Raw genomic sequence first — 14,950 nt, forward strand, 5'->3', positions numbered from 1 at the left:
TGTGTAGAAATTGGGCTGTGTGAACGGGGATCGTGAGCAGCGTGGGTCTGCGGTCTGCCTTGTTTGGGGCCTATTACAAAATGGTGTTGCGGAGTGCGGACATGTCTAGTGTTAAGCACCTATGTCTATGCGCTGCAAGGCACTTATGTGTTAGCTTTTGATGCAGGCTGCTCCCCCTTTATACGTTATATTGCTTCATATGAGTTACGCATTATTTGAAAACGCCTAGGGGGGTGGGATAGGCTAATTTCCATCCCAACAGTCTTCAAAACATAATGAATTTGTGCACGCTTGTTTTGTAATATTAAAGCTAGGTGTTAGGGAGAATTTTCATTTTAGTGCTTATTTTCTCCCTCCTTAGAGACCCAGAGCTCTTTTTGCTGAACTTTAGGCCTGGAGTGAGTGAGCATGGGCGTAATTTTAGGGGGGGGCAAGGGTGTTTGTCCCCCCCAACTTTCATGGCACAACATTTTGTCCCCATTCATTTTGCTCGGGCACCTTTTCTTCAGATGTCATGTCCCCCCCAACATTTTCAGCAAAGTTTCTCCACTGTGAGTGAGCCCTTTTTCTCACTCCCTCATTTGTTTTGACCTGATTTGGATTGTGTTTTTGAGTCTGACAAACTCCATAGGCATCTACTTTTTGTATGGTGACATACAGCACTTTCAGTGCAGTGTCAGAGAAATCCTTTAGATTTCTCATAAGGTTTAAATACCTTTTCTTGTGTGACCATTTCGGTCAAAATGGCCCTGGTCTTCTTTGTTTGCCATTTCTTGTTTGTGAGGTCTTTCTTGGGTTTTACTCTGCGCGCGCCAAACCAGGTTTGAGCCCTTTGCTTGTTTTGCGGGCTTCAGTACTGAAACTCGCCTCTGGCTCCAGTGTGTCTGGAAGGGCAGGAAATGATGGAGGTGCCCGAAACTCCCCTATCCTTTGTCTCCATGGTTACCTGAATGCACCCAGTCCTGATTGGCAGCCACCATGCTGTGAGTGTGACCGCTAGGCTGTGCACGAATGGGAGAAACCTGCTTAAAAGGCGAGGCTTCTTGGACTGAAGACAGTCGACCACTGGTAAGAACAACCCGACGAAGACACCGTGAACCTAGCTTGCTGCATCCTCCTGGACTGTTGAGTAGCCTGGTGAAGCCCTGCTGCTGTGCTGAAACTCCTTTTTCTGATCCAAGAGAAGCTCCGGACGGAACGTCTTCTTCCCTTGGGTTAGTGGGAGCAACTAACCCAGAGACTAACTTTGCTGGAAGACCTTCCCCAAATGGCTGTACTTCTTTGCTGCTGCTGGAAACAAGTGCCAGGGGTCAAGAAATCCATAGTCAAGTGCAACATCTGTAAACTGGCCAAAAGCTCCAGGACTCTCCTGAGGGCCCTCCCGAAGCAGGACGACCCAAGCTCGAGTCTCCTCACCAGAGTGCTAGAGTGAAGGAAGCCCAACCGGTGTCTAAGATCTGCAGTAGTGCTATTTACCGAGCGCTGAAACCGTGAAGTGCAATATTTACTGTATTAAAACACTTTTGGCATTCTTTGAGAATGGCAATATGCAATTAAATAGGTAAGTAAAATACTGCTTTAATGACTGCTCCAGGTAAAATGAATAAAGCGAGTCCAATTTAAAGCAGGTAAATACTTTGCAATAATTTGAGGCCTTACGAGTCCATCCCTATCTAGTTATAAGGGTCTCAGAGTCCTATTGGAGGGAAAACAAGCAAGGTGCAAACTTTAGAAAGTACACAAGTTCCAGAGGAAGTCCTCATTAGAAAGTAAGTAAAGCTGTTGTTGTAAAAGGGGTTCAGGGACTTGGGAGAAGGCTCTCTGAGGGCACACAGGTGTTAGATCTGGGAGAACGTGTATGGGCAAACTCCTAAACACAGGAATCAGCACGCCAGCAACACAGAAGCAGCAAAGCACTCTAGATAAATTCTACCAATCGTCTTGCTAGGGGGGTTTTCCTAAAGTCCTACTGGTAGTAAGACTTTAGTAAGCTATCCCAGTGGTTTGTAGATCTCCAACTCTTAGTATCAGTCTGTACTAACTCAGGACCTTGATAGAGTGCCAGAGCAGTCAGGCTTATCATAGTAGGAAGATGTGAGCTGTAGGTAAGTACAATGACCAGTAGTTAGACATGCACATCAAAGAAGCTCTTACACTTATAATATATACAATTTTATATTTAGTATATACACACACCAGAATCAATTTAAATACTTTAGACGTTTACACTAGAACACTTCGGAATACTTGAGAATACACTTCAAAGGACACTTTCACTATTGTGTTTGATCGCTGTTACATTTGTAGCAATGTTAGAAAGGGAAAAGACAATGATATAGTATTATCAGTTATTACGCGCACCTGCAGTTTCTAACAGTTCATACAGTAATACATTTACTCTGCAAACACATATAGTAAAGTCACTTTAAGAGAGGAAAATAGTTAGTGCAACATTAGCTTTGTTCAAGGTTCTTGAGAGTGTTTGCACAGCAAGTTGTCTAACTCCAAAAAAGCAACCTTGGAGAGGGCTCAAAGTCTTGACAAGCAGCAGAATACGAAGAGTTCCAGAGGAATTCTTCCCATCTCTAGTGTTATACAAGCAGCGAGTTAATAACTAACAAGGGAGACCTGGAAAAGGACTTGATGAAGGGACACAAGCAGCAGCTTCAGTCGGAGTAAGAGGGGGGTTCCCTGGGCACCTCTAGGTGCACTCCAACGCTCTGGAGCGACTTCTTGGAATCAGGTAAGCAATATCTTTTCCCCACAGTACCTTAGGTTAGAAGAAAGTGTTCGTGCTGGATGCTCCGTGACATTGTAGCTCTGGGCCTGACCACCAGGTTTCTTGGTTTGATGGCTGAAGGCAGTACAATGGATGGAATCTCTCAGCAGCAGTCTTGACGGAGGACCTGGGGCACGACTTACAGCAACTTCTTGGCTCACTCTGCGGTTTTGGCGCCTTTTCTGCAGCACCAACCAGGGACACGGATCGCCCAGTCCATCTTTTTCACTTCCTGTAGTTCCACACTCTGATGAGGGGGTCTGGGCGAGTTGGATCAGATCATTGGAGTGTCCTTACATGTTCAGCAAAGATTTAGATGAATTTGGCCTTTCCACAACGATGCACTCAAAATGGGCAGCAGGTTTCTTGGTATTGGGGTTTCCGCAGCTCTGGAAACTCCTAGGACCTTGGGATATGGCACAATTCAAAGTTAGTCTTGGGACTGGTTGTTCCCACCAGCCAAAGGGAAGGTGTCGTCCTCTTCCGAGCTCCTCTGTCGCACAGAACACAGTGGCAGGGCAGCAGTGGTCGCGTCACGGTGTTGCAAAGGGTCTGCAGGCGTCTCTGGTCATCTTCCTCTTCAGTTACTTCTGCTTCTGGTGGCCGACTTGCTTTTCACTCCAAAAGCATCACCTTTTATTCACTTCCAGCACACACTCCTCTGCAATCTCTCAGCATTTTACAGAAAGGGGTGTTTGGCTGTCCAATCAGGACAGCCAGACCCCCTGTGGGAGCTGGTCCTATTCAGGCACTCTGGCAGACAAAGGACAGGTGGGGGGGGGGGGGGGTGAGAGGGGGTAATACTCCTCCCCCACTTCCTGCCTGCCCAGACACTGGAGCCTAGGCGGGATACCCAAGTGTTCCTGCTAAAGCCAAAAAAAACCACACACACACACACACGCACGCACGCACGCACGCGCGCGCACGCACGCACACACACACACACACACACGCGCACACACACACACACACACACACACACACACACACACACACACACACACACACACACACACACACACACACACACACACACACACACACACACACACACACACACACACACACACACACACACACACACACACACACACACACACACACACACACACACACACACACACACACACACACACACACACACGGTCGTGTGTGCAAATCTCTGACTGTAGAGTTTTGGGAGATATACTAAATATCTCTCTATCCTTAAGAACTGTATTCTCTCGAGGATATAGAAAAATAATCTTAAAGAAGAACCCCAAGGGTCCCCAGCAACACTGTCTATAAGAAGCTGTGTGCTGCAGTAGTAAAACACAGATTCCTTTAAGTGCTTTGGAGCAGACAGACTCCATAGTATAGGTAGAATACAAAGAATAGAGTTCCAAAAGACCAAGCACACAAGAATGGATGAGTAGAAAAAGGCTCCACTCATTCAGGATTGAAAGAAAAAGGTCCAGAAGTCCAGCAAAAAGTGCGGGGGGTCTCACTAGGAGAGTGGATGAAGCATAGACATGATCCATCTCCCTATCAAGTCTCACAGTACCTTACAAGTGAAGAAGAGAATGCAGCATGATGCCCTCACGGTGCAGCCGGCCTGGTCACTGGATTCTTTGTCAGGCAGACGAAAGAAGGGACACTGGAATGGATCTTGCAGTAATCGAGTGAAGAGGCTCCAGGGAAATGATTGTTCACGGTTGTGTGATTTTGCCCCCATTTTCAAAGCACCAGTGAAGAACGGTTCTCGTCTGATCGATTCGCCTTGCTTTCTCGGTCCAGCACTCTGGTGAGGGGACTTCAAAGACTATAATCTTACCTCTGGAGGTCCAGAAGGAGTCCACCAAAGTTTCGGGGGATTCAATCTTCGGAAAGCGATGCACTGCACAGTGGCCACAGTTCCCAGGGTATTGGCATTTTGCAGCTGGTGAAGGTCACTGCACGTCATAGGATGGCTCGAAATGCAAGTCGTCTTGAGACTGATAAAACACACCAGTCTAAGGGAGAGAGTAGTCCTTTTCAGTGCTCTCGTGACGCTTGGAAGAAGGGTTCAAACAGCAGCGATTACACAGAAGGCATCTCCGGTAATTTTCAAGGGGCTGCAGGCGTCTCTCCTCTTCCTCCTCGTCGTTTCTTCAGTTTCAGTGGTCAGCTTGTCATCCTCAGGATCCATGTATCATATGCATAAACCCAGTCAATAGTCAACCATGTACCATTCAAATGGTGGGAGGTGAGTGTCTTTTCAATACAGCGACCTTCCCAGTTTGATCTGGTTCCAGCCAGGCACAGCAGAAGACAAAGGACAGCAAAGTTTCAGAGTCCTTCCCTATTGCATGTCCTCACAAACAGTCGGGCGCTGGGGATCCCGCCGAAGACTAAAGTCAAACAAGGACCTCATCGTCCAACCCCTGCCCCCCCCCCCCACACACTCAAGAAGGACCAAGAAAGGACACACCATATTGAATTGGCGGAAAAAGAACGATGTCACAATTTTGGGTCAATGGGTGACCCTTCTGTGCACTACAGTGGCTGTGAGTACAGCCTGAGAGTAAAAAGTGCAAACAAGTAGGTAGGATAAAACCACTGCCATCACCCATTCCGATTAGCTTGTTACTGTAATGAAAATGTTACAGGAGCAGTGCAAAAGGGGATACAGTGTAACCCCTCAGTACTCCACATAAGGTTGGATGTTCGGATCTAACTATATAAAAAGATAGGAAGGATACAAATATCCACGTATAAGAGAAAATAAAGAGGGAAGCCCGAAGCGCTACCAGAGACACTGCCTAGAGAGTACTGTGAGCTGTAAAAGTCGGACAGATTCCATAAAACTTGGAAGAAAACATAACTCCAAGAAGAAGGTATATAAAGAAATATAAAAGGATCCAAGGATAGGGTAAAATAATGAGTGTAGGAAAAGGTGTCACCTCACTCGGGGAACAGACAAAAAATCCAATAGTCCAGCAAAAAATGCCATGTAGCACACAGATGGAGATTGTGCATAAAAATGAAAATCTACCCAACACTTCAAAATCAGTTAATTGGACAAATGTTGGGATTGCTACCATTAAGTGGACAGACTTGAAATAGTGCCAGTGTAAAAGTATAGTGGTGTAGTGGGACACATCCTAAACCCATTTTGCCCCCTTGGCTCTTCTCTCATTGCTTCCTGCACAGCATCCCACTCATTCTATTGACTACTACTGATGAGAAGGATGGGTATGAATGTGCTTCTGACCGGTGGGAATGTGAGTTGAGACATCGATGAAAGCAGGGCGTTACTACCAAGAGTACAACATAGTGTTAGGGAGAATTCTCAGAAATATGCTAATTCCCATCACCTTAAAGACCCCCAGCAGCTTTGCTGGATTTTGAGGGCTTGATTTTTTTTTTTTTACCTAGCGAGAGTGAGACCCTTTTCCCCACTCATGTATTTTAATGTGATTTTGAACTCTGTTTCTCTTTTGGTTGTGGAGTCTGACAAACTCCATAGGCATAATCTTTTACATTGTGTCACACAGAACCTTCAGTGCAGTGGCACAGGGAAGTCTTTCAGATTTCTCAAAGGTTTAAATACCTTCTCTGGGATAAACTACTGTTTCCCAGAGCAGTAAAGTGAAATTGACTTTACTTACATTTGTAACTTTCTAGACCCAGCACACACTATCTTACAATAAGGTGCTGGAGGGGTTACCTAGTATCCGCTTTGTGTAGCTTCTCATGTAACATTTTTTGTTACCCTTTTCTCACTGAATGGCTGGTGGTAGTGGTTTCGTTTTAACTACCGTGGTGTGCATTTACCGCGGGCTGTGTTCGCATCTGCAGTAAAGCACGCAAGGGTGCCATTTTTATCAAAATGGCCCCGGTCTTCTTTTTTCGCCATTTCTTTGTGGAAAGGTCCTTCTTGATATTTACTCTGCGCGCCAAACCAGGTTTAGTCCCATTGTTCGCTTTGCCTTTGGCGGGATTCACCAGTGAAGACTGCCTCTGGCTCCAGGATGTCTGCGTTGTGCAGGAAGTGAGGGAAGTGCCCGAAACTCTCTGCGCTTAGTCTCCTAGGAGACCCAAATGCACTCTGTAGTGATTGGCCGGCTGACTGCCCGGCAAAGAAAGCCACCCTGCTGGGTGAGTGACAACTAGGCTGGAATGAATGGGAGAGAATTGAATAAAAGGAGAGGCTTTTGCCTCGGAAGGCAGAGTCGACCACTGGACGAAGAAACCGAAGAAGAACTTGAAGACTCTGACTGCAACTCCTGGACCGTTGGTTTTCCCGGTGAAGCCCTGCTGCTGTGATGAAACTCCAAATTCATATTGACGGAGAAGCCCCTGCAAGGACGACTTCTCCCCTTCAGTTGGTGGGACCAATCAACTCCAAAGTAAACCACCTGGGCATCCTTCTCGGAACTGGTTGAATTTCCACAGAGTTGCTGCTGGAATCCAAATAGCCATGGAGAGGAACACCAGATTGTGTGCGTTGCTTTTAAGTTGGCCAAGAGCTCCAGGAAGATCCTCCGGACTTCAAGGTAGCAGGACTGACCGAGCCTGAGCACCCTCAACAAAGTACGGGACCCCAGAAGCAATGAAAGTCCATCTCGACAGCCAGAAACTGCGGTGTTGCTATTGGCGGTAGTCCAGAGGAGCTGAAACACCGAAGTGCCACTTGTTGGAAAGATTGCAGTTTGCTAGCGGTGACCGTCCAGTTGCAGAGCAGGAGTCACCAGAAGTCCTCCCTCTTGTCCCCACAACTGATGCTCAGGAACAGTGAGATCTGCAGAGCTGCACAGGAACAGAAAGCTGCACTTTTTCTTCAATACAAAGGTACTGTAAAGTCTGAGAGAACTTGCCTCTCATTGTAGAGTTGCTTGCATCTTCTACTTCTCACAGGTTTAATCAGCTTGTGACCCTACATTTGATTCTTCTTTTCTTCGAAGACTTCTAAAACATTATGCAAAGACTTTTCTACTTACCAACCAGAAGTGCTTCATCCTATATGAGACTTTCGCCCATTGACCTTGGCTTAGCCTGTTATACTGATTGACTCTTCTTAGGGGATTCAAAAGTATTTGCCTGCATAAGAGTTTTTGTGGTTTCTTGTTCTAATAACCCTTTCCTTTTGCCAACTGCTAAGAGTATTCTAAATGCAAACAGTAAGATATTAATGTCCCCAGCACCCTAGCTGTTGAAGTCACCTGTGGGTGTAGGTTGTGTCTGTGGGTCATCCCAAAAGGGTATTTACTGGTTTAGAAACTAAGAGTGTACAGTATTGAAGTGTATTTGTGTTACTTTTTATATTGCTCCCTTCTGAAGAAGGCTTATTCTGACTGATAAATTAATAATTGTTTATTCAAGAAACTGTGTGTGTAAGAGTTTAATACTTGTCACTGTGAATCTCTGTGTAACTCCCCTACAGGTCACATTGACCCTTCTTGAGATAAGCCTGGCTGCTCAACACGCTACCAAAACTGTGAAGTACAAGCTTATTCCAAAGGTCGGGTTTCCTATACCTGTAGTCTGAGTTGTGTGTAGTGCATACAAGCTTTGCCTAACACATGTAAATTAAAATATTTATTAAAATATTTGTATCATATTCTAATATTCAGTCTCCTCCATTCCCAATATGTGGGACGATTCTGCGGAAACGGCCAAGTCAGGTGATGCTCCTTAATATAATCTAACCAAACTGCTTGTCAGCCGAGTAGCTAAGGAACATAGCAGATCCTGTGACGACTGCATATGAGGTAGTCCAGACGATAGTGTGAGGTGAGTCATCTCTTGGGGGCTGGTCTATAGATTAAATTAATGGAAGTTTCCTTTTTTCTGCAATTCACGATTTTGATAGTTTTTTGCAATTTTCATTTTTTACAGTCATATTAGGGTGACATTCTGATAAATGTTGCCCAAATCTGCCCGATTCATACATGGGTAAATAAAATAAGTCCTTCCCAACTCCTGATGGCTTTTACACAGTATCTATTGAAGACAGGATAGTCTTTCTGACTAATCGCAAATTCTGCCCAAATTTCGTTTTTCATTCTTCCTGTCCTATTTTTCAAGCCACAATCTTCTCTTGATGAGGAGATTATTCCCAAAATGTATTTAATTGAACCTTCCACAGTTTTTCATTGGTTTACTGTTGCAGGAAATTAGTTGTGTTTTTGTGTCATTTATTCATTTTATCAGTTAGACTTCTGATTTATTGCTCATTGTACAACATTGGTTATGAACCAGTTGGAGAGACTATCCTAGCAAACTCGCTGCCCATCCTAACACATCAAGTGCAGCAACCAACTACCTTGTAATATACATTGACTTAATCGCCATGTGCTAAAATTCGTAAGATTTTGCAGTGTGTATATTCATTCCAAGCAGAATGCCAGATTTGACTGGCAATTGTTTGCTTTAAATTGGGGCTTAACCACTGGATTGGTGGGAGATTCTTTAATGCTGGTATCTGTACATTTTGGTAAGTAAATGGCTTGCCTCTCATTCCTAGTGCCTGTTTACTGTTACAGAAGGGGATATTAGTCAGAAGTGATCAATACATGTTTATATGGACTGGATTCTGAGAAGGTTCTACAAGAAAATGCTCAAATGATTCCAGGACACCTAAACCTCACTTTTCCTTCGATAACATGGTGCTGCATGGCCTCTATTCTTTGATTGTTACATTGTCAACGTGGCATTTTCTTGCTTTGGAATAGAAGTGTTGTGGTCTTAGTTTCTGATTGGGCCATCAATGCCATTTCCACGTATGTTTTGTATTTCCTGTATCTAACTTTCGACTAAACGGCTATTTTTGTCTTTGAGAAAGTCTGTTTGCTGTCGTTGACAAAACCATGTTGGAATTGCTTATCTTATTGCCATATTGTTTTTGGAATGTTCAACCAACCAACATGATTTATTGTTAGAAAATCCAGTTACTCAGGAACATATACTAAATATAATTTATAAAATGTAATCTACTTGTCAAACACTAAAATGCATCAGAAACAGACATGAATTATCTCAAAACAAAACAGTCTCCATTATTTTAATATCATGCATGTATGTTTTTCTTTGTGGAATTGCAAATTCTGAAATTGAAACTGCGTTTACTATTTGCTGTTCTCTTTTTATCCAAATAGGTTTTTACCCTATGTCGGGATGGTTACTATTATAATGAATGATTATCCAAAGTTTAAGGTATGTATAGAGCCCTCTGCACATGTTTTTAATACGTTTAATTTGTACAAGTCATGTGTGTATATATAATTCAAAGACAATGGACCATTCAATGTGTTTAATATTTTCGAGTACTCGAGAAGAGGGAGAAGGGTGTTCAATGCCTTTTTCAAAAACCCTTCAGAGAAGCGTTACACATCCAACATTTTAAGTGATGTAATTTTAAGAGCTCTTAAGTAGTACCCTTCTGCCTGTTTTCTTGGTATTGCTGAGTATAGGCTCTAAGAAAAGTGGGGATTTGTGGGTTTTAGTGGAATAGCGGGAGAAGCAGATACAAAACCTTTGGTGTTGATGGGTGCAGGTAGGAAGTGCCAGGGTCCTGAGCACCGATCCACTTTCTATGCGTTTGGGAAAAATACTAGTGAGTATATTATCAAAAGGGGCCAGACCAAGATCTGGTGACTACAGCTGTTTGGGGATCTTGTTAGCCACTGATATGTGGAGATGGGGGATTTATGAGAGCGTGGACATTGTTGGATTAGTGTTGATGTTGGTCTGTGTGGCAAAAAAGGGAGTAAGTCGTAATAGGCAAAATAACATGTGTCTCCCTTGTACTCGTATCACTTAACTCTTGCAGTTTGATCCCATGTCATTTTTTCACATTACCACTATCAAGCTCTCTTGCACCAATACATTGTACCCCATGTAATACAAAGATCTGTGAAATGGCTGTTTTTTTTTCATAAAGTCCCACTTGGAGGCAAGACTTGAGTAAGCTATCCCAGTGGTTGGTTGATCCCCACCTGTTTGTATCAGTCCGTACTACTCAGAAACCTTGGTGGAGTGGTAGAGCAGTCAGGCTTATCTTAAGAGGAAGATTTGAGCTGTAGGTAAGTACACTGAACCCAGCTAGTAATGCACATCAGAGAAACACAAACATAAATTTATATAAAAATATGTCCAGTTTTAAATTTTACTATGATCGTTTAATGATGAGATTGTTATGAATTTGCAGAATGAATCAGACTGTAAACAACACATTTATTCGATATTGAAAAAGTGTTTACAACTAAAACAATAAAAAGAATTATAGTATATGTACACAAGAATCACTGTTAAATACTTAGGAAAATAAACCAACACCCATAGGTATACTTTTCAATACTTTCGAAAGGCCACTTCTTAGTTGGTAGTTGCTGAACGCGTACAATTGTTACAGGTCTACCGTACACTAAGTAATAACCCACACCCACAAAGTAATACAATAATTGCATTTAGTCAGCATACTCATATAAGATAGTGATTTTTGGGAAGGAAAACAGTTGGTTAGAGTTATCCTAATAGAGCTTCGGGTTCTACCGGCAATGTCCCTGCACAGCAAGTCTTTTAAAGTCCAAAACGCAACCCTAGCTAAAAGGCATTTTGGACATGCTTAGTCTTGAAAAGCAGCAGAAGTCAAACATTACTGTGGATACTTTCTGGTCTCTAGGAAGGAAGATACAAGAAGGCTTAACCAACGTTGGATACCCTATAAAAGTCTTGCTAAAGGACAGTGGATTGAGTCAGAGGTAAGAGGTATCCATGTATACTTCTACATGCACTCCATGCACTCCAATGCTCTGAAGCGAGTTTCTTGAATAAGGTAAGCAATACCTTTTTCCCCACAGTACCTTAGGTTTGAAGAAGGTTTTCGTGATGGATGCTCCATGATATTGCAGCTCTAGACCTAACCTCCAAATCCCTTGGTCTGATGACGAAAGGCAGGACAATGGACAGGATCTCTCAGCAGCAGTCTCGAGGGAGTGTGTCTGGCACAGCTTTCATCCACTTCTCTGGTCACTCTTTTTTTAAATTTATTTTTTATTAGGTTTTACAAGACAAGAAAACAATACGCATATACCTTAGTAGCACAAGCAGCGGGGTCATGAGAACAACAATATTGAGAATTGCCGATAAAGGCCTCAACTGGAGCCTTGAAGTTCTTAGACTGAAGGGTGGGGGAGGACTGGGGGGTTCGGTGGGTGCCAGCTTATGTTAGGGCACTCCGCGATTCTCTGGACTCAGTCTTTATTCCTCCCACTTCCCCCATTTTTTTTCTGGAATTTCCGGGGACACCCTCTTGCGGTATAGATCCGTCGTTCCAGCACATCTTTCCATTTCATTGGACCATCGATCTATGCATATTTTGTCTGTGGAGCCCCAGGTGGCGGCCGTTAATCTCTTACCTGCCCCTAGTGCCACTCTCAGGAATGCTTTTTCATATCTGGTGAAGTCTGTTTCTCCCTACACATCTAGCAGTATCAATTTGGGGTCTCTTGGTATCGGGGATGCCATTATCCTGGAGAGTCTAGTGATACACGTTGCCCAAAATTCTTGAATCACTCCACACTCCCAGACCATGTGGAAAAAGGTGCCTTCTGCTCTTCTGCATCAGAGACATTCACCGTCCTCGGGTTGTCCCCCAAACCCCCCCCCCCATTTAGCCATTATTGTTCTGGAGCAGTATGACCTGTGTGATATTCGGAGCTGTATCAGTCTCAACTTGGCATCCATGCCTATTTCCCGGTGAACATTAACGCCTTCACCCATTCCTCAGTCTCTAGTGTCCCTAGATCATGTTCCCATTGCCCTTTCAGTTCCAAAGGTTCCCTGGTCCCAAAGGAGTTGAGTGCCTGAAGTGGAGGTGACCTTAGAAGGATTGCAGTTCGAGGAACATTTGTTTCTAGGGGGGGAGGGGGGGAGGGGGAGGGCGGGGAACAGGCCGGTATGTCAGCAGGATTCGGGAACTGGGTGACTGGGTGTTAATAGCGTGTGTTTGTTGTGTGTGTCTAAAGCGGTCCATGGGTTGCAACCCGTATTTTGCTTTTAGGGTTGCAAAGTCTACAAGTAGCCCCTCCTGAATGACATCTGCCAATGTGGATACTCCTTTCCTTTCCCAGGTCACAAAGTGTCCCATCTTTTGTATTTCGGGAAGGTGTGAGTTGTGCCACAAGGGCTGGATCAGTGTTGACCTACTGCCCCATCCTATGTGCTGATGCGCCTCCTCCCAGACGCGGCGGGTATGGAGTGACCCTTTAGGTATACCTCTCAGGTTCTTGTTGTTGTCGTATAGTATCCAAAGGGGGAAAAAAGAGCTACTTGGGCTCCTTTCTATGCAAGTATGTGGGAGCCCTGGGTCACCGTGCAGCCATTCATTTACTACCCCCCCTGGTGCGGCCCAATAGTAGATGCAGATATTCGGTAGTCCTATGCCACCTTCCCACGCTAAGTGTTGGAGTGTTTTCAGCGCTATTCAGGGTTGTTTCCCTCCGCAGCGTAGCATGCATAGGGTCTTATCAATGGCTACGAAAGTTTAGATGGGGATGGGAAGTGGGGCGTTTTGGAGGACATCTAGGAGCCTTGGAAGCGTCATCATCTTAAACAGTGCCGCCTTTCCCAACAGTGATGGTGGGAGAGACTGCCAGTGCGAGACATTGTTTATGAATCTTTGCACGACCGGTTGTAGGTTTAGCCTGAGGAAATCATCTAGCGCGGCACTGACCCGTATGCCCAGGCAGGTGAAGCCCAGTACCGAGACAGGGTGTGGACAGGGCTCTGGGATCGCCTCGTTCCCCCCCCCTGGACAGGGAAATATATTGTTTTTTTGTGTGTTCATGTGGAATCCACTGAAGAGTTGGTATTCCGTGAGGATTAGGGACACAATCGGGCAGGAAATCACTGGGTTGCCAAGGTATATAAGGAGATCATCCGCAAACAGCGAGACTCTATCTTCTCCTCCCTTTGGCCAGGTGAACCCAGTCCTGTGTGTGTCTGTTCTTAGCCTGATAGCTAGAAGTTCGATTGCAAGAAGGAACAGTAGCAGTGAGAAAGGGCAGCCCTGTCTGGTTCCTCGGCCCAGCGGGAACATCATTGATGTTTTCCCATTTACCCTCACAAATGCTTCGGGAAGAACGTAGAGAAGTTCAACCTATGACATGAAGCTCTGTCCGAATCCCATCCGCCTCATGATTCCCATAGAGCGTCCCACCCCACCGAATCAAAGGCCTTCTCAAAGTTGACCGCAAGGAGGGCCAACAGGTCTGGGATCTCAGCTGCTCGGTCTAGGGCAATCTGGACCCTGCGTAGGTTCATTCGTGTAGATTTTCCCGGCATAAATCTGCACTGGTCTGGGTGGACTAGGGATTTGATTACCCCGAGCATTCTGTTGGCTAGTAGCGGAGACAGCAGTGTGGACAAGGGCGTTGAAGAAGGGAGAGGGGGAAAATGGGTATAAGATACTTGCATGGAACTCCCTGATACAGGACTTATTTGGACAAAGGGAAGAGAGCAGCGCAGACGACCCCGGTGGAGTGGAAGAACATTAATAGGAGAACTGGCAAACGAGCAGAGTACTCCCGACAAGGAGAAGGACAGGAGATAAAGACCTGAGGCTGGATAGGACGGGAGGCCACCGATCAGGTCAGCACAGCCACAGAACCGTGCCACGACGAATGATGACGCAGGGCGGAATCCACAAAGGCGTGCCAGAGTGATTATGTTTTGTTATTGTTGTTGGTTAATGTTGTAAAACCATAAAGCGTTTTAAAAAAAATAATAAAGTAGGAGTTGTCTGTGACTAAAAAGTCACAGGAGCAGAGAGAAGGGGGATACCTGATATCCCTTTGGCACTCCACTTACGGTGGTGTGTGCCAATCAATCAGACTATAACGTTTTAGTAGAGATACTATGTATCTCTCTATCCTTAAGAACTGTTGTTACTCTAGGATAAAGGCAATCATCTCAAAGGAGGACCCTAAGGGTCCCAAGCAACACTGCCCATAAGGAGCCGTGCTGCAGTAGTAAAATACAGATGCCTTGGAGGCCACCAGGGGGCAGAGGCGTGATGGCTGCCTGATCGTTCGGCTCCCCTGAAGCCCCGAGAGATTTGTGGAGTAAACTGCGATAAAAGGAACGTTATCCTCCTACAAAGGCTGAATCCAGGGGGGGAACTCCTGGGGATTTCGGTGATACCTTCCC

At 45.0% G+C, this 14,950-nt stretch overlaps 1 protein-coding gene across 4 annotated transcripts in view; it reads left to right on the plus strand.

The window, feature by feature from the left end:
* Positions 1 to 14,950, plus strand: part of SEC11C (SEC11 homolog C, signal peptidase complex subunit) — a 249,361-nt gene that overhangs the window by 182,019 nt on the left and 52,392 nt on the right. For all 4 annotated transcript variants that reach the window (XM_069627067.1, XM_069627064.1, XM_069627066.1 and 1 more), the window contains exon 6: positions 9,898 to 9,955. In XM_069627067.1, the coding sequence (XP_069483168.1) occupies positions 9,898 to 9,955 (58 nt within the window). The remainder of the gene's footprint in view (positions 1 to 9,897; positions 9,956 to 14,950) is intronic.

This window comes from Ambystoma mexicanum, chromosome 6p (genome assembly GCF_040938575.1).
Source record: "Ambystoma mexicanum isolate Mex_15411 chromosome 6p, UKY_AmexF1_1, whole genome shotgun sequence".
Taxonomy (NCBI): Eukaryota; Metazoa; Chordata; class Amphibia; order Caudata; family Ambystomatidae; genus Ambystoma; species Ambystoma mexicanum.